The 24,827-nt window shown below is 38.6% G+C and overlaps 2 protein-coding genes and 1 long non-coding RNA gene across 3 annotated transcripts; all 3 read left to right on the top strand.

Moving 5' to 3' along the window:
• Window positions 1-255: 255 nt before the first annotated feature.
• On the top strand, window positions 256-1,050 carry LOC139303298 (uncharacterized). Its single transcript, XR_011598942.1, has 4 exons — window positions 256-306; window positions 419-492; window positions 616-678; window positions 802-1,050. It is a non-coding gene; the product is annotated as an uncharacterized lncRNA (long non-coding RNA).
• Window positions 1,051-14,965: 13,915 nt separating this feature from the next.
• Window positions 14,966-17,367, top strand: scpp7 (secretory calcium-binding phosphoprotein 7). The gene is made up of 9 exons (XM_070924660.1): window positions 14,966-15,000; window positions 15,119-15,183; window positions 15,414-15,458; window positions 15,683-15,730; window positions 15,839-15,880; window positions 16,103-16,162; window positions 16,255-16,443; window positions 16,771-16,838; window positions 17,057-17,367. The coding sequence occupies exons 2-8, from the start codon at window positions 15,130-15,132 to the stop codon at window positions 16,816-16,818; spliced, it is 486 nt and encodes a 161-aa protein (XP_070780761.1). The 5' UTR covers window positions 14,966-15,000; window positions 15,119-15,129; the 3' UTR covers window positions 16,819-16,838; window positions 17,057-17,367.
• Window positions 17,368-18,079: 712 nt separating this feature from the next.
• On the top strand, window positions 18,080-19,895 carry scpp5 (secretory calcium-binding phosphoprotein 5). Its single transcript, XM_070927335.1, has 11 exons — window positions 18,080-18,096; window positions 18,200-18,273; window positions 18,368-18,427; window positions 18,618-18,689; window positions 18,821-18,869; window positions 18,984-19,051; window positions 19,184-19,213; window positions 19,326-19,373; window positions 19,509-19,559; window positions 19,648-19,731; window positions 19,878-19,895. The coding sequence occupies exons 2-11, from the start codon at window positions 18,220-18,222 to the stop codon at window positions 19,893-19,895; spliced, it is 534 nt and encodes a 177-aa protein (XP_070783436.1). The 5' UTR covers window positions 18,080-18,096; window positions 18,200-18,219.
• Window positions 19,896-24,827: the final 4,932 nt, after the last annotated feature.

The following is a 24,827-nucleotide window of genomic DNA, read 5'->3' as shown; positions in this document are numbered from 1 at the left end:
CTAAAACTAATATTTAGATTTTAATTTTAGACAAATCCAATGGGAGTGAGCTATCAACTGAATGCTACATATCACACGGACCACGTGTGGTTTCCGTCTCTGACAATTCCATCCAGCCACACCTTGAAATATGGAGGTGGAAGATTTCCTAATTTATAATTGCAATTTCCCAACAAAGCTGTGTGATAATGAGATGACATCCGCTCCTGTAACTGTATATAAGAAAAGCTCAACATTCAGAGCAACACTACAACAACCTCCTCGACCATCTGCGAGACAGTCTGCTGAAGTTGTGAAGACTTGAAGGTATTTATAGGAATCTTTTGTTTCTGTATTCTCTGTCTGGCGTTGGCGACTTTGCTGATATTTTGGAAACGCTGTTGATCTGAGCAAGTCTTTGTTATTTTCTTTTCAACAGGTGTGATCACTGCAACCATGCTGAAGGTAGTATTTGTGCTTGGATGCCTCCTGAGCCTCGCTCTGGCTCATCCTGTAAGTGTAACATGCTCATACTCAATATCAATACCAGTGTTCTTATATGTTGATACCATTACTATCATTGTGATAGTATAATGCAGGCAATGTTAAACTTGCAACTTTGTGGATTTTCTACAGATGGATACGGAGCACAAACGTCTTGCTCGGTCGACCTCTGGCTCTAACTCTGGCTCCAGTGAGGTGAGTGTTTTCTTTGTCCTCTTGAATTCAACATTCAACACACCAGAATGTCAATTACTGTAGAATTCCTTAGAAGATGGCTTCGCGTACGTTTGACAATGAATGTTTCTGATTTTCTTGAAGCAACCCACAAACCCCCAGCCAGTGAATGTACAACAGTTGTTCCAGGCCCTTCTTGCCCTCCTCCGCCTACAACAGCCCGCTACTGCACCACCTGCGACAACTACTACTGCAGCTACTACTACAACATAAAATCTGAAATGTAAACAGTCAATAAGTGAATGAAAACTTGAATGAATTGACTTAACCAGAGTGTTTTGACAATCATTATTCTCGTTCAATGAAACGTGGATCAAGATCACTGTATTGTCTGTAGTATCTGCTGAATAAACTTCATGAATGGAAAACATGGACCAAATATGTTTGTTTTTCTTAAACAGAAACATGAATGAAACTGTGTAGAAAGAAATGATTAGACAGACAGAACGACAGAACGATAGATACATACATACAGTTTATTTCGCTGACATTTGCAGTCCAGTCTGCCTTTGTTGAAGGGCTTTGCTGCAGCCATTTCCGTGTGATGGTGAAGAGTTTTTTAAACAGATGTTCATCCTTCATATGACAATGTTCAACTATTGTTTTTTAAATACCGCATTGGCTCCAGCATTCACCCGGGCCTTGATAACCATATTGAATACATTGCAATTTTGGAGTCACAAAATATTGTATGATGTTCTGCCAACAGAACTCTCTCCAGGACCTGGTTTTCCCTTCAGATATCTCCAGACCTGATTCCTTCTCCCATTTCTGTTTGACACAGACAGTAGTGTAGGTTTTGGAGTTTTGTATTCTGTTGTATATTTGTGATATTGATGGATATACTGCATGTGCGTTGCAATGTATAGGTACTTTCTTCATGGTTCTTACAGTAGGAGTCTTTTCGTACCTTCTCCTCCATAAAGCCCTCTTTGTTATGTTGCCAGTGGGTCCCCTTGTTTAGATCTACAGAACAGGACTGTATGAGGATACAAGAATGGGGAATCCCATTCCTAAGACACTCTCTATCGGATACCAGTGAACTGTGTGCTTCAGTATACTTTGAAGAGACTGTATTCCATATATTGTCCTGCTTCTATATATTGTTCTGCTGATTTTATCCAGATAATAATCCTGGTGTAAGATGGCAATATTCTTTTTACTTACTAAGTACATTTGAAATGTGCAGTCAATTATTTTTAGGAAGCGTTCACAAGCAGCTGTGTACATGAATAACGTCCAGTAAACACCACTTCACTATTTCCCAACAGCTATGAGATTAGTTCTAAGTCTTGCATGGACAGTGGACAACACGTTTTTAGGATTATCCCCCCAAATACATCATTTCATCACATTTCACACCTTTGGGACAAATATAAGATCAAAACCAAATTCACCAGTTGACTCCGTATTTGGCCTTTGGTGTCAACACCACTCTTGACTTTAAAGGTAAGATTTTTATCTCAGGGGACTATTCATAGTTTACCAGCGCAGCCTGCAGCTAGTGCAATTGAATTTACAACTGAGCTTTTACCCTTTGTGTTTCTGCTCCATGGGAAGGATACTTGTGTTTTTCAACTATGCAACTGCTGGTCCTCGTTCTGTGCTTCATAGCCTTTCCTGTAAGTTCTCATGTCGACTGTGACCTACAATATTATCGGTTCCGAATTTTAAAATTTTGTTTAAGGCTGCATGTTTTTATGGTGCTTCAAATTCAGATCAAAAAGCAAGTAATGTGAATGTATGCAACAGTTGCTGATATGAGATTCTTCTTGAAGGTCTATGAGGAAAATGGTCGAGTCAAGCGCTCAGGTAGTCATGAAGTAATTCTGAGACAAAATAATTCTATTCATAGACTGTAAAATTACCGTTTTACATAAAATGCAACAAAACAATAATATTTTGTTTTCCAGATAAGCCAATATATGCTTCAGTATCCGTCACTTTACTCCGGCTATCAACCCAACCAAGCCTTGACGGTGTTGCTACAATTTCTGTTGGCAAGTGTTACCAATGGAGCTGCTCCTCCTCCTTCTCCTCCTCCAGCAGGAAAATGAAGAAACAAAACTGGCAGGCAGAAAGATGGAAAAAAGAATTCTAGAAACTACTTCTTGAATTTTTTATGTGCAGTATTGTTTTCTTGAGTAACTAAATGAAAAATAATTAAAAATAAATGAAGAAATTATCAAGATATGCTTCATTTTTGTTTTGTTGTTTTGTCTTTTTCAATCATATGAGCATTCTGCTTTACTGATTTAACTCTACTTTAATCTGAGGATCTCTCTTACTCTCTCTCTGCTCACAAGTTATTTATTATCATACTGTCATTGTGTAACTGCATGCATTTTCAGTTTGTATCATTTTTACAGTAAGCAGGATACAGCTTGTACTGTTCCCTATATGACACAGTGCACAACAGAGGAATCAATACGGTGGTAAATAAAGAACAAAATAACTGCAGAGTGCACATGCGCATACGATTACTCAACTAAGCTGTCCGCCACTCAGCTCAACTCAGCTCACGGTGTCTAGACGGATTTACCATTTAAAAAGTATCAAGGATGTGCCCGCAGCCCCGGGACAGAATACACAATTGCACAATGTCCTGACAGCTTATCTATAAACAATTTCTGCATTAAAGGTAGTATAACTTGCTGGAAAATAGTACAAATACTTTTTATAGGTGCAAATTGTCCTCACTTTTTGGAACACAACAATAACTTCTTGCTAGTTTTCAGAAATGACCTGATCCCTACAGTGTCCCAGACCACAAATGGGAATAAAACGCAAATATAACACAAACTACAGGAGACCTTATTTTCTTTTAATTGTCAAGGGAGGTCTGCAATAGCAATAGCTACATTTTATCATTGTGTGCACTCGATACCTATTGAATGTCCATCCTGGGAGAGCGATCTCTCCGCTGTTGCTCTTCCTGAGGTTTCATCCATTTTTTTTCCCTGTTTAAAGAGTTTTTCTCTATCTGAATCAAGGGGCTAAAGAGAGCGAGTGAGTGAGCTGTACAGATTGTAAAGCCTATTGAGGCAAATTTGTAATATTGGTCTATATTAATGAAATTGACTTGACTTGACAGCAAGATTGGCATATAATCACCCCATTAAGTTAGCAAGCAGTTGCCTCCAGCAGACATCGAGTAACATAATCATTCATTTGGACCAACTTAGCAAATGTAAATCCAATGTTTACTCTCTTTTTAGCTCTGTGTTGGTTCCATCAACAACTGAGGAAAATATCTGGCTCTTTAGCTACTATATGCTCCACTAAGTTCACCAGCTAGTTGCTAACTTTGTCTGTCCGCTGAGCAGGTAGGGCAACCAATCAATTATTGGGAACTACAATCCACCCTCTTTTCTGAAATAACGGGTATCTGATGGCATTGTAGCTGTCTCAATGATTTATTACAGTAATGAATGCATGCAACCAGTAGAGCAAACAAACGTAATGCTTTTAATTGCTTGACATGGCGCCACGTGCAGTTACAAAAAATTGTTTGGACACTTGTTTGTTTCTCCGCTTTGTAATGACATTGTTACATTGCAGAACAACTGAGGTGCTCTCATGTGATCTGGGATTGGCTGACAGAAGCTATATATGCCATACTGAAAATTGGTTCTGCATTAACTTAAAATCACAGCACTGTTTTTGTACAACAACTGAAAGAGCCGAACATTCAGAAAGGTAAGGACAAATTCTACACGTAGTTACAAAACAAACATGGCCAAGATAGGATCTTTGCATTCATCTGCAAAAGTAATTTGCAGTGATTTTCATGTGATAAATTGGTTTGTTTTTCTTTTTTAAGATGCAGGCATTTGGAGTAAAGGTTGTAGCTCTTGTTGTGGTCATGATGCTGGTCTCCAGCTCTTTGGTAAGTCATGGCCTCTCTGTACTCAATTTTACAAAATTATAAAATGCATTAAAAAAAAGGACACAGTCTGAAACTCTGTTTACTTTTAGTACCATTTTACCAAAATGTTTTTCTTAATTTTAAAGGCTAGTCCTACCCATGTGATTGAGAAGCGCTCAAGTGAGGAGGTCAGTATTTAGTTTGGGTGCAATGATGTAAATCAGAAGTATTTTATTAATTTGAACTGACATTGTCTAATCAACCATAGAAGGGAGAAATAGAGATTAAATGAAAATATGTTAGAAATAAGTTATTCCCCCCCCCTACAGAATCGCAGCACTACCACCAACACCAACAACCTATCCTTTGCCCAGCTTACTGAGCTGCTCAAGGTCCTGAAGCTCATCAGGGACTTGGCTCAACAATCTGCAACAACCACAAAACCATGATGTGATCATGCTCTGAATAAATCACTTACTGGTTTAATACAAATGAAAGCAATAAAAAAAACCTTTAAAATGCACTTCATTTCCTCCTGGTCTTTATTTTAAGATAGTCTGAATATCTGGTTGTACAAATACTAAGTAGGACAAATCTTTTTTAAAACAACAGTTATAATACCGGAAAAATTGAACTTGGCTGCTAGCACACCGGGGTTCAAGCACAGACAAGAATTGCTATAGCAACCCCACTGCAGGTGATGCTGGATGTTATCCTCCATCCCTGTTTGATGCTGTTTGGTTTCATAGGTCACATCTACACTGCTTACAAAAGTCAGACATACAATTATACCACAGACTCCCTGTGGGAATTAAAAAAATCCATGTTCATATAAACACGTTCATGCTTTGATATTCTGTGACCTCTGAACTGAATCCTGAAGTCTTTTGAGTCGCCACATTGCTCCTTTAAACAGCAGCTGTTTCTGGTAAAATTGGGTCTCCTCCAGTGATGCATTTTCACCTCAATTTCACACCTGGGATGAAAAAAAATAATTTCAATTTGAATGGGTTGTTTTAGCAAAGGAACTCTAAAACAGAAAACAAAGTGGCAGTCTCCTAATGAAAAGAGATCAGTTTCCTGTGTGACCTTATTTCAAAGTGGCCTGACAGGCAGTGTGAAGCTGCACATTGTTCCCTCGTTAATAAGTCATTTCCTCGTAGAGAGACACATTTTATGTTACCAGGAGTAAGAGTGCAATAAATGGAAAAAGGACCTGGTAGTGGCATGAACAAATGTGCCCATAACAGGTGAACAGAAAAGGAAAACTTACAGAAAGTCCAATTTTATCAACAAAAGAGGGAAAGACAGAAAGACAACATGCTCACTGTTTGATTGGGAAGTGATTTTTACAAAATATGATTTTTTTTTTCCCCACACTATTTGTTATTATGTTTTCTGTATCTTACTGAAGATTGTGGATGTATCTGCGATTTCTACAAATTGAATGTGATTTAACACGTTGGGATTTACACAAGAATTGAAATTCTAGTTCCATTAGTTTGTGTAAAGCTTGGCTGTGGATCATGACAATAACATTCCTGGTCTTATCATCATATGTCAGACAGCGTGTGACTCCTGCATTACTGAACATGTAGCGTGTCAGGAAACAACACATCATAAAACCTGTTGCCAAGAAGATCTTTTTATGAGCTGCTGCTGAATGGTGTGTTGATCAGATTCCTTCTGTCCCTGAGGGCAAACGTCTCTGTTTTAGGATGAATATTCTGAAGAAGCTACATGTTTCTTCAAATGAAAATCAAAAAACTAACATGTTATCATGGATTCGTCTAGTATACACATGCCTCTGCCTTTAGAGTGTATGTGTTGTGTGTCAACTTCGACCTGAGGCTAGTGCTTGTGAATGTGATTTAAAATGGAGGACAAATGAGTGTTTCTAAAAGTAAAGCCTTCAGATTTATTTACAAAGTTTGTTACAATGCACGGTGTATTGTGTTTGATGATGAACAATGTTTGTAACCTGCAGGTCAATGAAAAAGTAATTTCTCCTGGTAGCCTGATTCTAACAGATAGAAGAGATTATAAAACTAGCAAATAGTTAGAAAATAACGTTACGTTTTTTTTCAGAAAACCCCCACAAATCATGATGATAGAACCAGTGTGCTGTGAAGCACGAAGCCTTGAATAACAGCAAATAAAAACATATATAATGATCAAGCTCTTATTCTCACAAATTCTCCCATATCACCTTTTATATATCAACATTTTATTATCAGTGTTGGTCTTGTTTGCCCATCATCATGTTGAAATGAACACTTTTTAAATCTCTGGATAGAGATAAAATGACACATGCAACAGGTTGTAAAATTGATTGGCCGCTGTGGAAGGAAATAGAAGAGGTCCACCATGAGTAAACAAGATGATTACAGTATTTGGAAAGGATTGAGCAAGTATTGTTTTGCAGGTGGAAATATAGCCCTCGGCAACAGATATTCCTGCTTCGCAAATGCAGAGCGCTTCAACAACACATCAGTCTTCCCCGCCTTCGACAGCAAATGAAATTATTTTCTAAATATATATGTAATGTGTTATAGCATGTTGATAATCTGCATTTTACTCAGAATTCAAACACTGTTTTCTTTAAACAGGAAGTGTGTGTGTGTGTGTGTGTGTGTGTACAAATTGAGCTTCATGGTTAATTCAGCCCAGCATGTGTGCAAAAATACTTTTAAGTCTGTAAGGATTATAAAGTGGATGTGGTCCTTTAATGTTACAAAAACACAGTCTAGTCGGGTAATGAAATTGTGTTCACGCCTATTTTGGTTTTGTCTCCGGCGGCTGCCATGAGATCGACCACATCTGACATGAAGTAACACACCTTTAAAGTGCAAGAGCGGTGTGGGCACACCAAGGCTGTTTAAAAGCTAATGGAGTTTCCTGAAGGGACCAGCTTGAAGGTAGCGAACGTGGGCTTAATATTTTATTCATTATTAAGCTGTTTACACTCGTACTCCACTGTGGCACGCAGGCAGCTCCAACTATCAAGGGATTTGAAGTGCAAGATGAAGTTTTTTCTTCTGATGATTTTCTACTTGATCAATTCCCCTGTAGCTGTAAGTACAAACTAAAATAATAAATAGTCTTTTGTTGCTAATGTTTTTATGACTTATACATTTTCAGCTAATAAGAAAAACAAATCTAACATTTTATTTAATGTTTTTTGTAGAGTTGTCATCATTATCATAGCAGTGATTCTTCCAGTGATGAGGTAAGAATGAATTCTCATCATAGCAGTGAGTCTGACAGTGATGAGGTAAGAATTAAATCAATCATATCATTCATCAATAGAGAGACTTTGGCAAAACAACGTTGATTTTTTAAAAATGTTTTATTGTGTTTAATTTGTCTTGCTGTAGAGCGGCGATCGGTACCCGGGATTTCACCACAAGCCGATTCTTCCCTGGCCTTCCTTCCCAATCTGGCCTCTGTTTCCTGGTCTGTGGCCGCAGCCACCACCTGCCCCACCTCCACCTCCACCTCCACCTCCAGCACCAAAACCAAACCCAACCCCAGGCCCACAACCCCCCCAGACCACAGTTGTCTCTACCACAGAGGCCCCGCGAGGAGACAATGGATGAACTGTACTGATCTGAGAGCAGATTGAATCACTTTACTTTAATTCTCAAACAGCAGGGTACTCGCTGATATGGAAATGTATGCTGTGTATGTGTTTTTTGCTATGATATATGTTGGTAGTATTTTCTCATGTTGAAACCATGTTTGAACCAGATTTATTGACTTTTACAAAAATCTAAATGTATTTGTTGGCATGTTTTCACATTTCAGTATTGGTTCTGCAACCTTTCCACATTCTCATGTATTTTTCTGTTGACTCCTTTCATGTTTATCACTTTCCATATCATTTTAATCAGGAAAATGTATTGTGTCTTTTTTTTTACGCCACAGTCCACATAAAAATCTGAAGAATGTAGTGAAACGTTAGGATTTGGAACATGTACAATTGAGACAGGCACTCCGTCAGGGTGTAATTATTGTTTTATTGGTGGTTGGTCTCAGGACCAGACACCTGTGGGAGGATGCTGACGACACGCCGGTGTAATATCCACTCGGCGGGCACACACATCACCATCCCTGGATCAACACAGCTTAAGAAAGGGATGAGTGTTGAGCCTTTAATACCTGATTCTTTGCTTCATCAGTGGAGTCTGTCGCACTGTACTTTTATCATGACTCAGCCTCTTGACCAATATTCCCATTCATCGCACTGCAGTGCCAACTCTTTGTTCCATTTATTCACAGAAACTTTGACAAATATATGTACAGCTGCATTAACATTTTCACAAACATACACCTGTTTCTTTGTGTACAACTTAATTAATGAATTCTTTCATGTGTTATTTTTTTTTGCCAAAGTGAGCTTTGCACATTGTGAATGTAATCTTACTTTCAAGTTTGTTTGTCAATGTCAATTCAACCTGCAAACTTTGTTAAATAATATAAACCAACCAAATAACAGGCATAGCTTGGTGTAAATCAATACTTTCAAATCATGCACTGAAAAATGACTTTTGCGTGTTTTATAATTTGTATTTGATGGGGTTTTGAAAAATAAAATTCTATCTGAAACAAGATACACGTTGAGGTAACATTTTTGTGGTGACATTTTATCTGTCATCGTCTGTCTGTCTGTCAGCCGGTCTGTTGATTGATTGATTTATTATTTATTATTATTCATACTTTTTTAGTCCTACGAACTCAATATCTATGTATCTATCTATCTATCTATCTATCTATCTATATATATATATATATATATATGTCATGTGTTAAGCACCTACAAGAACAAATCTGGAGTCAATATTGATACTGCCTGGATGTTGCATTCCATTACAATTACAATAATAAATGTGTAAACCTGTTTGTTTCTTTGTGCCAAACCAACTTGTCTCGTCACTCAGCACTCATGATGTTTAGCAATAAAAAACATCAGATTCAAACAGTCTGAAGAGGTAGGAAAAGAGCTATATAAGATGATAAAGAAAAAAATAAAGCAAATTACATTCATTATACATTATTTACATTACAATATATCCCAGGCCACATATGTGACATGACTGAAGAGTATTCCCAATATTCTAATTTAATACTGTACAATATCAAGTAACAGTGATTCAGATTTCTGCAATTTGCCAAAGACATAATATTCAGGTGGATTTTTATACTAAGTCAATCATCAGCTATGAATAAGAGTGGGTGAGCATCTGTCTATTACTGTTGGCCTTGCGTCACAGTGCATGCTGGGATGGGCTCCAGAAACACCTGTAAAACGGCAATGGAGTAAAGAAAATTGGGAAAGGGATTTCAAGGATAATTAAGTATTTTCTAATGTGTTTGACACATTTGAACAACCATTGTATCTAATGTCTGATTTCTGAGTGAAAAACATTTCAAAACCAAAACTATATTTTAGTTTAACAAAAATATATTTTAAGGTTCAGAGAGCTCTTTTCTACCCACAACACTGAAACATCCAGCTGTCACAGTATGCACAGCTTTTCTTGACTGACAGTTAAACTTTTTTTCCTTTTTGCCTCCAGAGTTAGTCTTTCCCTTTGTGCACTTGTGCGTACTTGCACTCTCTAAGTGGATCCAGCTGAGAAGACATACAGTAAATGTTCAATAACACCACTAAGTGATGAGCCTTATCAGAGACCTTATCTTCTGTGTCTGTGTTTCAGGTACATGTGTGCCGTTGTGCAAGTGCACACCTGCAAGAGGATGATGATGATATATATCATCCTGATCATCAAGATGTGTTTCATTGACTACTTTGTGTGTTGCAATTGTTTATTTTAGCCATTTAGCTTTTAGGTTACTTTTCTGCAGTGTTTGTATCTTATCATCAAGGTTCATGCTTTAACTTTCATGTATATTCTCTAAATTATTTGCCATAAGTGCTCTTTAAATGGCCTCTTGTGGGTTTAGCAGCTTAAGTAATATTCTATAACTACTTTTCTAACTAAAAAGGTGTGCTGGAAAAAGAAATCAGGCAAAAGAACATTTTGAATTCGTGCACACTGTCAGCACTGAGTGGACTTTATCAGGCATCAAATTCACAATGTGAAACACCATCTTTATAGTAGTGCCACAGACTGCAGTCAGATTAGCTAATGGCTCCCTTTTGATTGGTTGTTTCAACTTGTGGCTCTACTATAAAGATGTTGTTTCATATTGTGAATGCCTGACGAAGGTCCACGACTGAAGCGTTATACCTGCTATTCTGCCATTTCCTTATTCATCTTTTTTTTCTGTTTCGTTGCACATTACACATATTTGGTTTGACCGTAATTACAACAGAGAAACACTGACACATCAGCCGCACCCACAGGTGCTCTGAGTAACAGGAAAACCGCCAAGTCCTGAGTTCTTCTGTGTCTGTTTATTCATTTCTGTAGACATTACAGCATCATAATTGGAGTAAAACAGGCAGTTTAAGGAACTCAGTGGATTTTCTTTGGTTTCCACGTCATTGTTTCATTCACACCAGAAGATTTGGTTGAAATTGTCTGTTTTTTTCTGTCATGTCTGTTCTGTCATTGGTTGTTTCACTCTGTGAGCAGAGCATAAGTCAATGCCCCCTCTCACAGCATTTCATTGAGTTTATCCCGAGTGGTCTAAGTGGACATTCCTTTCAGCTTTCATTGATCATATGGGAACCAATTCAGAACCATATTGATTTTTTTCTTTGTGTTTGGGAATGATTGTCGCAATCCTACTGTCGTGTTTTACCATCATGGTGTCTGCAGTGCCAGTAAGTAGGTTCATTTATTTATTCTAAAATGTTATTTTCTGTGTTTATGAGTTTTACATTTATTTGACAACATTAAGTTAACATTTGAAATCTGCTGTGACAATGATCATTTTGAGATGTTTCTTTTATGTTTTCAGGTCCATCCTGATGTCCTTCCTCCCCTCCTTTCACAAGGAGGAGCCACTCAGAAACCTGACGCTCAGACGCCGGCCCCGCTGTCCCCTATTGTGGAGCAACCACAGCCTGGGCTTCCCCAGCTGCTGAGTCCCCACGGTGGCCCCCAGTTCCTGCCTCCCACGCACCACACTTGGTCTCCACTAGGGGGCAGTCCGATGATCATCCCTATGCAGCCGAGTGTCCATGGATTTCAGCATGCTAACCAGCCGACACTCCCACAGCAGCCTCTGGTGGGACATAAAGAGAAAAATTTACAGCAAGCAAAACAATATCTTTAACTCTTTTAAAGCTATTTTCAATGTCATTGTCTGTTATTTTGTTTTTACTTAGAACAATAACATAAATCCCAGAGACACAGTTCAGTGAATCAGAATGCAACTAATCTGAAGTTTGTTTTGTTGCTGTATTTTTCAGATGTTCCCTCCTTATACATACTTTCCTCTTCTCTCATCACCCTATAGAAATCAACTGGTAAGATACTGTGTGCACTGCAATAGCACTACATGTACTGTTTTGTGTTGTACTAGAGACTGTAGATGCAAAAATATTTTCCAACCACAACCCAGCTTGAAAGATTTCACCTCGGGGTCTTTTACATACTTCTACAGTGCATACTTTGTTCCTCACATGTGCTGTCAACATGTAGTGTATAGGATAACTGAAACAGACATAACACTTTGCAGCAATCTGTCCCTTGATTTATGACCCTGAGATGGAAACTTAGATACTGTTTTGTCTTGAACATGTTTTTTCTGCCACACGTGATATTGTAATTGTAATACTTTAGATCTAATAAGATCTAATCAATTTTGTCTTGTCGCAGGGCAGAAATTGTTGTAAATGTCGTTTCTCTCCCCCAGTTCTCCCAGTATGGATTCCCGATGATTCTTCAATCACCTCTTCCACAAACTCCAGCAAATCAACCTCCGAACAGTCCAGTGTTACCTGCAGAAACACCTTCTGGAGCTGCTCCTTCACAAAATGCACTTCAGCCAATGCAGCAGCAGCAACAACAACAGGTGTGTCTGCACCTTTATAAATTTGAACCAGACAGCAGTGCTCATATCACAAAAAAAAAATAACATATTCTACTTCAAAATGAGGCAAAATGTAAGGAAAAGTACTTAGACTGTCTAATTGTTATCCACAGAATCCCCAAATAGTATACATGCTCCGGAACCAATTACAACCAATGGTAAACGCAATATACACTCTGTAAACTTAGATATAATCATGATTAATGCTCAGTCCCGTTTCATCATTTTCTTTCTGATTATGTTCTATTTGCTGTCCTTCTTTACTAGAACTCTCCACTTGGCAGTCTTAGCTCAGAGGAACTCGAGGTAACAGAGCCAAGATTTTTATCTGTCTCTCAGCTTGTTCAAACAATCTGCTCAGTGAACTCAGTGATCCTATTGATGATCCAATTCTTCCCCCTCCCTCGCCTCTTACAGTATCTTTCCTCTCTTCTCTGTTTCAGATGGCAGCTAAAATGGCCCAGCTAGGTGTGTACCTGCCCACTGTGTTTACAAACTCGCCTGCAGCAGCCGTTCAGCCTGTGAACCCTGCCGCTGGGCTCGCGAACCCAGATCCGCAAGGCATCGAGCCAACTGTGGCGACCTCGTCAGCTGGAGTCCCACAGACACAGGGGCCGGCAAGCCCTGGACCACAGCCGAACGCTGCCGGGGTCCCTGTAGGTTTGGAAAGACCAGCGGAGGAGGCGGCCACTGTCCAAACACCTGCTCAGCCCAAACTCCAACCCACACAGGGAAACCTTGTCTGAGACCGCAGCCACCAGCAGAGAAAAGTTACTGAGAACATAACATAACATAACACAACATAACATACTGAGAAAAAGCTAAACACATTATTTATTAAATCCATAGACTAACAATGCGTTAATGAAGTTCCATCGTTTTGTTTTCATGATTTTAGTTTAAATATATTCTTACTGGGAATACTGAAAACAAGCTGTGAGCACAACATTGACATATTATCACCTTTTAAGTAGATGTGGTTGACGTCGAATAATCACACACATCCAGCAGCATTAACATTCATTTGGAGTCATGTTTGTGTCCACCTGATCAATAAAATTCAGATATTTACTCTCTGTTTACGCTCTGTTTTTTCTCTCCTCCAACTCCTGAGGGAAATGTCCGGCGCTTTAGCTGCTATATGCTTCATTATGTTCACCAGCTAGTTGTTAACTGTGTCTGTCTGCTGTTAGGTGCTGAGCAGGTAGTGTGCAGTGGGTCTTTAGAGCATTAAAGCTGAAAACACCTACCTGATGCGGCCGAAAACGAGGTTGATGTTGAAGTTATGTGCTGAGCTAAATGATGCTAAAGCCTTCAATAGATGAACTGCTCTTTGGGTGATAATTCTCTGTGGGTTCATCACTACAAGAGACACCAGCCTTGTTAATATAATAATATAAATTATAGCAGCTTTAATATATTCAGTTTCATGTACATGCCATTAAATTGACACTGTGACTTTCTGTGTTGCAGCTGCACATTAAAAACTGCCCTACAGCAGTCTGTTGCTCTTAACACAAAGCACATGTCGAGAAAACACACAGCGTCATTTATTTGTTTAGAATATAATTGCGCTTCATAAAGTTGCAGTTTTTCCCACAAATACTGTATGTATGAACCTGTGGTAATTACTCTTGTTTAAGAATCTAACTCAATGGTACTTACTAAGCAACACCACAATGTGGGAGGTTGTCTATCATGCTGAGACCTTTTCTTCATAGTTAATAGATTTTGGCCCAAGTGCAGCTCTTAAGTGTCCCTACAGGCTCACATCCAAGTGACTGTTTGAGTGCGGCGTTTTCAAGCTGTCACCAATTTGCTGTTCCACCAAAACCAATAAATCAGTCTATTTTTCAACAAAAGGTGAAAGAGTTTGTCGGGATAACAGGCCTCCAACATGTTGTGATTGTCATGAAGGAATGCAGAAATGGTAAGACTTATTAATTATATAATATTACACAATTATAATACTCATCATCCAATCATCATCAGCTATAATGCTACTTATTATATATTTTAGAATGACCACTTAAATAAAAATATATATATTACAGCTATAGTATAATGCTATAAAGCTTCACTTATTGACTCCTATTCATGTGCAACCCTGGTGCCCTTTTTGGGTGTAAAAGATGTTGCAAGGGCCCACCTGATAAAACACATCAGTGTGGGATCAAATGTGATTAATGTGCGTTTCAAGCCAAAAATGTATTACGAGATTTCTCACCGAGACACAGCTGCCAATTTTGTAATCGTAAAAAATGAAAATCCTTGGCTTATGACCAATACCTGTCATAGGTTTGCTCGTCCTTTGTTCTGTCAGCAAATAAATAGGAGTAAATCTCTCTCCGGTACTCACACCGGTCCTCAACAGTCCTACAGTGCTCGCGTGCTGCCAGAGAGGAAAGGTAATGTGGACAACTAATATCTTATGGCATTGTAAAATAATTATCTATTTTAATTCTGTTTCAAACGATGCAGTGAATGTTGTCAAGTCCAATAACTTTAAACAAATCTCTTTGACAGCTTCATTCAAAATGAAATTCATCCTGCTTGCTGCCTGCGTCCTTGGGATGGCTGTCTGTGCCCCTGTAAGGAAAACACCCTTTGTATGCATATTTCAACACTGCATACTGTAAATATTTGACAAAACAAGTCTTACCTTAAGGTCTATGTAGCTGTTTTGGAGCTTTCGTATCACGTAATCTTCAGCAGCATATGGTCAAACTTGAGCACTTTGAGGAACTTCTTGTGCATGTTGGTTATTGGCAATGTCAAGTTTGTCTGAATTGATTTTACACTGTTTTTCTCTTCTTTGCAGCCCCAGATGTTCATGGAGTTTGACATCCATCACGCTCCGGCTCAGGTACAGTAAGACGCAGCTCAGACCAACTGGCGTGTATCATGACATACACACAAAAACCACAGTAAAAGACACATTTTCACTGAACAAGCGCCGCACACAGCTCTGCTATTATGTGTTCACCACTGATGGTAATGTGTCTGAGCCCGTTGATGCCTCTTTCACTTGTAGTTTGCTGCTTTTTCTCACTCACCTAAAGGTTAAAATGATTAATATTATCTTCACAGGCAGCCCAGGCTATTCCTGCTGGAGCCCCGGCTGGAACACTGGACGTTGTAAGAGCTAAATCATATTGTTTACATTGCTATTGTTTACACCCTTTAAATTAATTTGATCTAATAATCACTCTTTCGTATGATAATATTGACTGTTCTCATTTCCAGCTGCTCCCAGTTGATGCCCAGAAACAGCCCATTGGAGGACCTGTGAGTGACACAGTGTAGCTTGATGTGTGTGTGCATGTAGTACTTTGCAGACGCTCAATCCAAAGAATTCAAGATGCAATGAAAGCCTGCACTACCACCTGAATGAAAGATAATTACAGTCCAACAAAAGGCACTTTCAGAGACCAGAGTACAGCTAGATTATACTTGAGGTACTAAAGTTTTTAAGTGCATGTGTGTGTCTGCATGTGTTTTCACTGAAAGGTCCGTGGCTTCATCAAGCAGGAGATCCCCCATCCAAACGGTAGAGAGACAGAGGAGGTGGTAAGTGCCTGCAGATTTTTCATTTCTCTGACAGGAAGTTGTTTGAGATTTTATTGAACTGAAGCTCTCTTCATCTTTCTCATCTGCTCCAGTTCTACCCCTTCGGTTTCGACGTGCCAGCTCCTGCCGCTCCTGCCGATCCCGTTGCTCCTGCCGCTCCCGCTGCTCCTGAAGCTCCAGCTGCTCCTGAAGCTCCAGCTGCTCCTGTAGCTCCAGCTGCTCCTGAAGCTCCAGCTGCTCCTGCTGCCCCTGTTGTACCTGTGGTTGCTGTAAATGTCCCTGTAAGAAAGACTATGGATTTGTATTTTGAGCCAATTTAAGTTCAAGTTTAAGTTTAAGACTTGGTCACTGTCAGCTGTCAACGTATACATGGTTTGATTGATTTGGATGTACAATCATAGCTTCAAATGATCGCAGCAGGTAGGAAACTGAATTGAATTGAATTGGTGATGAGGGCAACAGGTTCATTCTAATAAATGAGTGTTACGTAAGAGAAACAGTCTTCCAACTATTTCTGCTGAGGTATTGAGAAACATCGACTCATCAGCAGAGATGTGAGAGACGATCCTCACTCCTGATTGGCTCATCAGAAGCCTCTGTCATTTCAGGCTGCCAGGCCCGGCGGAGATGATGACGACGATGACGATGACAAATGAAACAGTTTGTGCATAGACAGGTACACACAAAATACACACTCACATATTCACAAGGCAAATAGAGTGAACTATATTACTGCATAATTCAGACAAAATAATTTATGAAACAAAATCTGAGGATCATATATTTATCTTTTGTTATATATTCTCTTTCTGGGTGACTGGGTGTCTTTGAATACATGAAAGTTTTGTTATGAAAAGAACAGTGAAGATTTATTTGCTTCCCTTCCCACTTTAGGTGACCAATGCAATGAGACCAACAGCCTACTGCAGTGAAAAATGACCAGCCAACACTGCTGTTTCCTAAAGTATGAAAAATATGGTGCTTTGCCTTTGAAAAGAAAATTGTGCTACGCATTTTCAGGGAAAAAGAATGGTGCTCTGCAGATTGAGCTATGCTTTTCTATTAAAAAAGGGGGAAAAGTGCTAAGTCTCGTAAAAAGAAATGGTGCTATACAATAAAATGTGAGTCTTTTGAGTCACTGCATATTGTTGTTTCCTCAATCAAATTTGCTATAACTATGCTTCATAATAAATAAAACAAACTCATCCATTCTCTTCTGGTTCTTTGCTTCAAATAACTACATATATTGAATATAATGCTAATGAAAACATACTTACGCGCTCATTCGCTGTAGTAAGATTATCATTATAAAATGATAATGAAAATGAAATGTTTTTGACTAATTCTCTATAAGTTGAATAGTTACAACTTAAAACACAGGCAGACAATCACGTTTGACAATTATTCAAGCTAATACATGAAGGAAGTTTTACTTCACTCTACTATTGATAGTATAAATGTGCATTTCACTTGAGTAAAAGACATGGGAGTTTCTAATTTAATTCTGTGTACATATTCAGTACTTTTATTGCCAGTTGCCTGGATAGACAAACAATATTACATTAACATAATAGACATAATATTGCAGTTTCAGATGTTTATGCCACAGTGCCGCACAGAACCAATGAAACTGTCATGATGGCAGAACAAGGAGCAAGCAGAGTGAAGGTGTGCGCTGCTCTAAACAGTGTAATCAAACAGGGTCTGCTATTATGCAGAAAGTGGATTTGACCACTGGTCATTTAGTAAAGCCGAAGACTAGACACCTGCACTGTAACTACACGTTGGGTAACATCACTGGCATCGACTGTGATTGGCTGTCAGGTGACCTGGCGCCCTATAAAAGACCAAGTAACTCTGTGGAAGATACGATCGACTGGCATCATCTACAACGTCAACATTCATCATCCTCTCAAGAGTTTTTAGTGCAGAAGGTGAGTTATGAAGAACTTCAACATAAGTTGATGCGTGCTTTTCTAATGGGACGGCAACCATCCAGTATGTCTTTGTTGAAGTAATGATGAATTGTGTCTGTAGAACTTGGATTATCTGCAAAAATGAAATTGGCCATCCTTTGCTTCTGTCTGGCCAGCACGGTCTCAGCTGCACCTGTAAGTTTGCTCTCTCTAAATTCAGAAAGGTTTGTTTCCCGAATGTTTCTTTGCTCTGACTTCTTCTGTTTTCTGTTTCTGTCTTCATTTTCAGTCCTTCTTTCATTACCTGCCTCATTACGCAGGTTCCAGGCAACAGGTACCACCCTCACAGGTACTCATGCATATTGTGTGCTGTTTAACTTCTGTGTCTAAAAGGTTGTTGATCTGTGCAAAAATGAATAGTATACAGTACACTACTGAGCACCTGAACTCCTTGTGATACAGCTATGAAGCACAGCAGAGATACTGCTGTGTGGAATTCACTGTTTACTGACCATATTGACGATGTTACATCCATTCAGGTGAAAAATCCCTTCCCAGCCGGTCAGGCTCTACCACCACCTGGACTGCCTGGCGCTTACAGTGTGGAACTAGTATGTCAGACTCCTTCTTTGCTGATAAGAAGGCCTTCATTTCACTTTGTGTTTTTTCATGAAATGTTGCTTTTGCTGTGATTACGACATGCTCACAGTACACTTATCTTTATTTCTGTCTTTTTTTTTAGATTTATCCCCACAGATTTGCTGGTGGTGCAGGTGGATCAAACCCTGCACAGGTAAGCACATGCACATTTTGCAGAAGCTTCTTTTTTTTTTTGAAAATGTGGTAAAAACATCAATTAACTACTCACTACTTTTCATTGATTTTCTTTTCTCTCTCTCTGCACACCTTTCCCTCCCAGGGTCTCATCAAATACTCAATTCCTCAGCCACCCGGCAGACAGAGTGTGGAAATCGTAAGTGCTGTTTTTTTCCTTTCCTTTTCAGATTACAGACACTACTGGGACTGAAAACACTCTGATTATTGCTCGTAGAAGCTTGTTGGGTCAACATTTATTGAGTCTGTGCTCTTGTTTGTGCTCTTGCAGTACTACCCCTATGACTTCACCCAGCAAAGGGTAAACATTTTAAACTTTGAGATATTATTTAATGCATCATGTAAATATGAAATGACTCCTATATCATTTTACATGGTATCGAACTAAATAAGTGTATTTGCTTTTGTTCTAGATAATTACAAACATCCCTCCGATGGCGAACATCCCTCACTTTACAAATGTGAGACATTATTTATTCTAAATTATGCCTTTTACTGTTTCAATTCAATTTTATTTATATAGCACCAAATAGCAGATAATATTATTTACAGAGACCCAACAATATTTTACTCAACACTTTTTTCTTTTTTCACAGGCGCTCCCATTTGAATATCCCCCTCAAAACATTCCCCAGCAAATCCCAAATGTGAGAAAAAAATTTATATGTATCTCATCTCAATTTGAAATGTTTATTTGATTGATCCTGAGCGGTTCTTTTCTCTCATTTTTTTCAGATTCCCTCTTTTGATGCCAATCTTCTTCCATCCCAGGATCCTCTGCAACCTCTCCAGCAGGACCAGCCCACGCAGACAAGCCAGGTATCAATCTATATATTACTTTAAATATATCAAGTTTAACAAATGTTGTGCTGCTAATTAATGCACATATTGAAAATGACTGCAAAGGTCATGTGTGGGGAGAGTGTGTAAAATCAACCATGTTGGTTTCATATTTGTCTTTGCAGATGCCGGCGAAGGTTTGAAGAGGATGAGAGGCATGAAAAGGAGGCAAAACTATTTCTTCCTCCGTTAACATTCATCTTCCACTAAAGTTAAAATAAAATGCTAAGATGATCATAAAATAATCACTATTTTCAATAGTAAATGAAATTGTGACGAGATCATCTGGATAGAATGAAACATATTTCTGTTTTACTTTATAGTCTTCATAGAATTTAAATATCATTGTGTTAATGAAGCACTTTGTAATGCTGCATTTCCACCGTATATAACAAATGTTCTTCGTATGTTTATTAACTCATTTGAACTTTTCCGTAAATGTAATTTTCCTTAAGAAATAAAGTCTCAGTTTTCAAGCAACTTTTGGTTTTTCTGTTTTTATTCAAAGAGTTTTAGAATTTGATCAGTATTATTTGTATGTAGTAACCTGTGATAAAAACACAGCTGTAGGGCTGCAAGTAACAATTGTGTTCATTACTGATTAACCTGCTGATTATCCAAGCAATTAATCATTTAATTGTTTAGTCTATAAAACCTCAGAAAACTGTGAAAAGTGTCCATCACAATTTCCCACAGCCCTAGGTGGCGTCTTCAGACATCTTTTATTTTTGTTCGACCAAGTCCAAAACACAAGGATGTTCAGTTTACAGCGATATAAAACAGAGAAAAGCAGTAACACCTCACATCTGAAGTGATTAAACAATCAAATATTTTGGCACTGTGCTTGAAAAATAATTAAAATGATTAATTGATTGTCAAAATGTTTGCTGATTCATTTTCTGCTGAACTAATTGCTTAAAGCACTGATTGTTTCAGCTCTACACAGCTGTAGTCCACTGAAAATCATCTGCTTTTCCCCCCCTACAGAATATGTGATGTGGATTGCTGTGAATATTTCCAGACCTTCCAGGCATCCACCTTCCAGGTTTTCATTCATTTACCTCCATGGTACAAAACAGAAACTTGACATAGATAATCTTTTACCATGAACATATCTTGTTCATGTGGTGGTAATAAGATTTAAAATGTGGAGCATGGGTGCTGGCCTGCAGATAATCAATAGACAAACATGGGCATCATGAAAAGGGAAAAGGATGATGTGAGTTTGACTTCTTCCATTAAAGGTAGTGCTGTTTAGCAGCCAAGTGTTTCATTGTTGTTGTTTTACTTAAAGGTTCCCTGTGGAGTTTTTGACCTCGAGCAGCGCTATGAAGCTGTTTTGAAGTGGGTCCTTGTTTTGTTTACCTCTTGCACACGCACAAGAACACACATGCATACAGGCACGCATGGGTGACGTGGCCATACACTGTCACTGCCGCTGGTTTCACACTATTCCACTGATCAACAGGTGGCGGCAACATGCCAACATACACTGCAACACGCCAGCAAAGGCAGTGAAGAAGAAGACTGCCGGCAAGTAAAAATGGACGTAAACAATGTTGGATTTAGACTTTTAAAAAATCGGCTTTGTAAATGTTTTATGAGCAGGGAAATGCATTCAACACATTTATTAGACCTCAAGGATACACGTAATTCATTTTGGTGGCTAACACTGAATGTAAACTTAACTTTTGTTTGTTTGTAAGAAAACTCCTGAGGGCCCCTGTAATTATTAGTATAGGTGATAGTTTGCACTGTTTTTTTCGTCCTGAGGGAACGACATTTCATTCTAATGTATACGTGTATATTGAGGAATGACAATAAAACCTATTTGTACTTGAACGTGAACTTGATAGACTGAAGTCACTGAACCCAACATATACAGTACAGGCACAGTATATGTATGATACATACATTACTGCATAGGTTACAGTACATCATTATTACAACAAACATAATTTAACACAGTGTTTGAGCAAATTTCCCTACTGTGAAATGTAACTGTCTTAGAAAAATAAATGCTGTTAAGGGAAAGGGAACCGTCTTCCTGATCCTCGTTCCCCTGGGGACAAAGGCCTGTCACAACATGACTTAACACTTATCTCTTCAAAGACCTTAAAATGCACAGGCGCCATTCTCTCACGCTATTACTATCTCTTCCCCTCAAGTTCTCTTTCCTGGAACTTTAGATCACATAAATTCATCACTTCTATCACCCACAGCAGAGGAGATGTTGACAGCAGGTTTAATAGCCTTAATTTGACTTGTCACAACTACAGTATGATAGCCTTTGTATTATGTAGTACTTCTGTGAAGTTATAGGGTCACGTATAAATACACAAACACAGCATAGAAACGCTGTATCAGACATTGAGATGATAAGCAGAGGCAACATCTGCAGGTCTGGATGGTTAAAGAAAGGAGGGCTACAAGGTTGGGGCAAACAGTGGGTTTCATCCAGAAGTGTTTCGCAATCATTTTTCAATAAAGATGTATAAAATGCACACATGTTCTAGTGCGATACTGCTGCAGGCAGACATCAAAGACACACACTCATAACTCTGATGCAGTCATATATTTCCACTTTTAAAGATTAACGTTTCAGCATGTGAGGAACATACTGTAAATCTAATCTTCTGGTTCAATTAGTGTGTTTTTTGCCCCCACAAAAATGGATCTTACTAGACAAAAAGGTCAGAGGATCACCAAAATCAGTAGGATTCATCCTCTGGGCACCATACCAACCTGCATAGCAATTCATCAAACAGTTGTTGACCAACCAGCAGTGTGATCCGTACAGCCTACAGCTCGTGTGGCTAGAATCAAGTAGATGTTTGTTATCATGTTGTCATGTCAACCTACACAGCAAATCACAGAGGACAAGCCACCAATTGGGTCTAGACCCACAAAGAAGCAAAGACATTGAAGAAACCGTCTGATGTCAAATTCTAGTTAAAGACCAAGAGCCTTGGTTAAAGACTCAAGTTCCTTTGAGACCAAGAGGAGCCTTGTTCTTTAACCTGTCGATCCAGGTGGTGTTTCAACTCAGCAGCAGAGAATTCAATGTAGGGTTAAATCCCTACCACGTCTAGGCAGGGTAACCTTCGCATGATTTCAGCCTTAAGTTTGGATATTTTACCTGGAGGCTACAGCTTTGTTTCTGTGTCTGAATCCAAACTCAAATTAAAATTACAGGCACCTGCTTGAGAATCATATGAATGATGTGAATACTATATTCTGAAAACAAAAACAAATCTATTAGACATCAGCGCTGTGCTTTCTTTGTCGAAACAAAGCAAAGTTTATTTAAGTTGGCAAAAGTGATGCATTCATGTTGGTACAGATGATATTCAGTTTACAACCTCATTACCTTTCTCACTGCCATATGTTCCAAGGCAGCAAACAAAGGAACAATCTCACTGTGTGCCAAGATAACAGCAGTAAACGTTTTGAAGAACTAATGAAGGGATTGTTATCTTACGTGAAGGGAAACTCTGTAGCTCAGCAAGTTGCAGGCAAGAATGTCTAGAATATAGTTTTGCAGATTACAGAGTAAGTCCTTCATTATCTGATTTGGAACCACAAAAAATAAACATGCGAAACCTACAATGTTCAAAATCGGTGTGATGCTCGACCACACCTGCTAAAACAAACACAGGGATCAGTGAAAACTCAGACACCACGAACGAAGTACTTCCCATTGGCAATGTGTGTACACACACTGTAGATTTCAGTGTTTAAGTAGACGTCTCAAAAACTAGTGTTAAATGCACTGAATGGTCATATTGGAAACAATAAAAAATACTCAAGAGCAGTGGTGGAGGAAGTATTCAAATATTTTTCTTAAGTAAAGGTGCCAGTACAACAATGTGAAAGTACTCTTTTACTACGAATTCCAAGTAAAGGTTCTGTATTCAAAATCAGCAAAATGTATTTAAAATATTGTTTACATCCAACATAAAAGTACTCATTCTGCAGAAAAATGGCCGTCGAGAGTGATATATTATTATATATGAGATTATTATATTAATACTGATGCAACAACGTGTAAGCAGCATTTTACTGTTGAAGCTGGTTGAGGTAAATGAGTTAAATGGTCGTGAGATGATTAATGGGGTAAGAAAGAAGAAAAGACAATGTTCTCCTTCACAAATCTGCATTCATTTTTTGGCCTTTTGTCTAATCTTGTCTTTTTCTGTGAAAAAAATGATCATTTTACTTTCACTGGGGCTCACACAGTTAAATAAATGGAGCCATCTGATCGGTGGAACTGCTAACAACTCATAGACATCTGAAATATCACAAGGGACCCTGACCACGCACTGCTTTTTCTTAAAGTGCTCACAAGCAAACAAAGTGTAGAGGGCACTGGTTTAATCTTTAGCAATGCAATGTATTTGGTATTATATGTTTTCTGTGTAAAATGTGTAACTATAGCTGTTCAAAACTCAACGAAATTTGAACTTAAGTACAGTACTTGAGTAAAAGTAATTTCCACCACTGAGTATCATCTCCTATGATGTTCAGCTGGTGTGTGACCTCCCTGTCACTATCATCAGTATTTCAATTTTAATATTCAGAGCATTAAATTCTATTTATTACAGTGTCGACCTGCCTTAACCAACAAACGCTTCCTTAAGTTCTTTATATTCCTTCACGATATTTTCAAGTTTCAACCTAAGTTTTGTCTCTCAGTCATTATCAGCTTCCGCCTTGATCTTTTTTTCTTCTTATGCTCTGTGCAATAAAGAGAGGAGCATGTGTGCTAAGCATACTTGCACAGCATGTAATTAACTATAAGAGGGGCCTCTCTTTTTTTTCACTTTTGAAGTGTAAGGAGATTTCTTCAAACACATACTTTACTGGATGTGATTGGCTGTCACAGGATGTTCCAGTATATAAATGGCATCCATGTTAGAGATGAAGCAGATTACGTTCCATCCCCGAGGAGACACATCTTCAGTTTGTCTCTGCAGCACGAACTAAAGGTGAGATGGTTTTTTTCATATGGAATCAAGTTTACACTGTGTTGGAAACATAGTCCTGCTGATAGTATAGGTTTTGCAGTCCATTAG

This window comes from Enoplosus armatus, chromosome 2 (assembly GCF_043641665.1).
Source record: "Enoplosus armatus isolate fEnoArm2 chromosome 2, fEnoArm2.hap1, whole genome shotgun sequence".
In the NCBI taxonomy this organism is placed as follows: domain Eukaryota; kingdom Metazoa; phylum Chordata; class Actinopteri; order Centrarchiformes; family Enoplosidae; genus Enoplosus; species Enoplosus armatus.
This window is presented reverse-complemented; position numbering and strand designations above follow the sequence as displayed.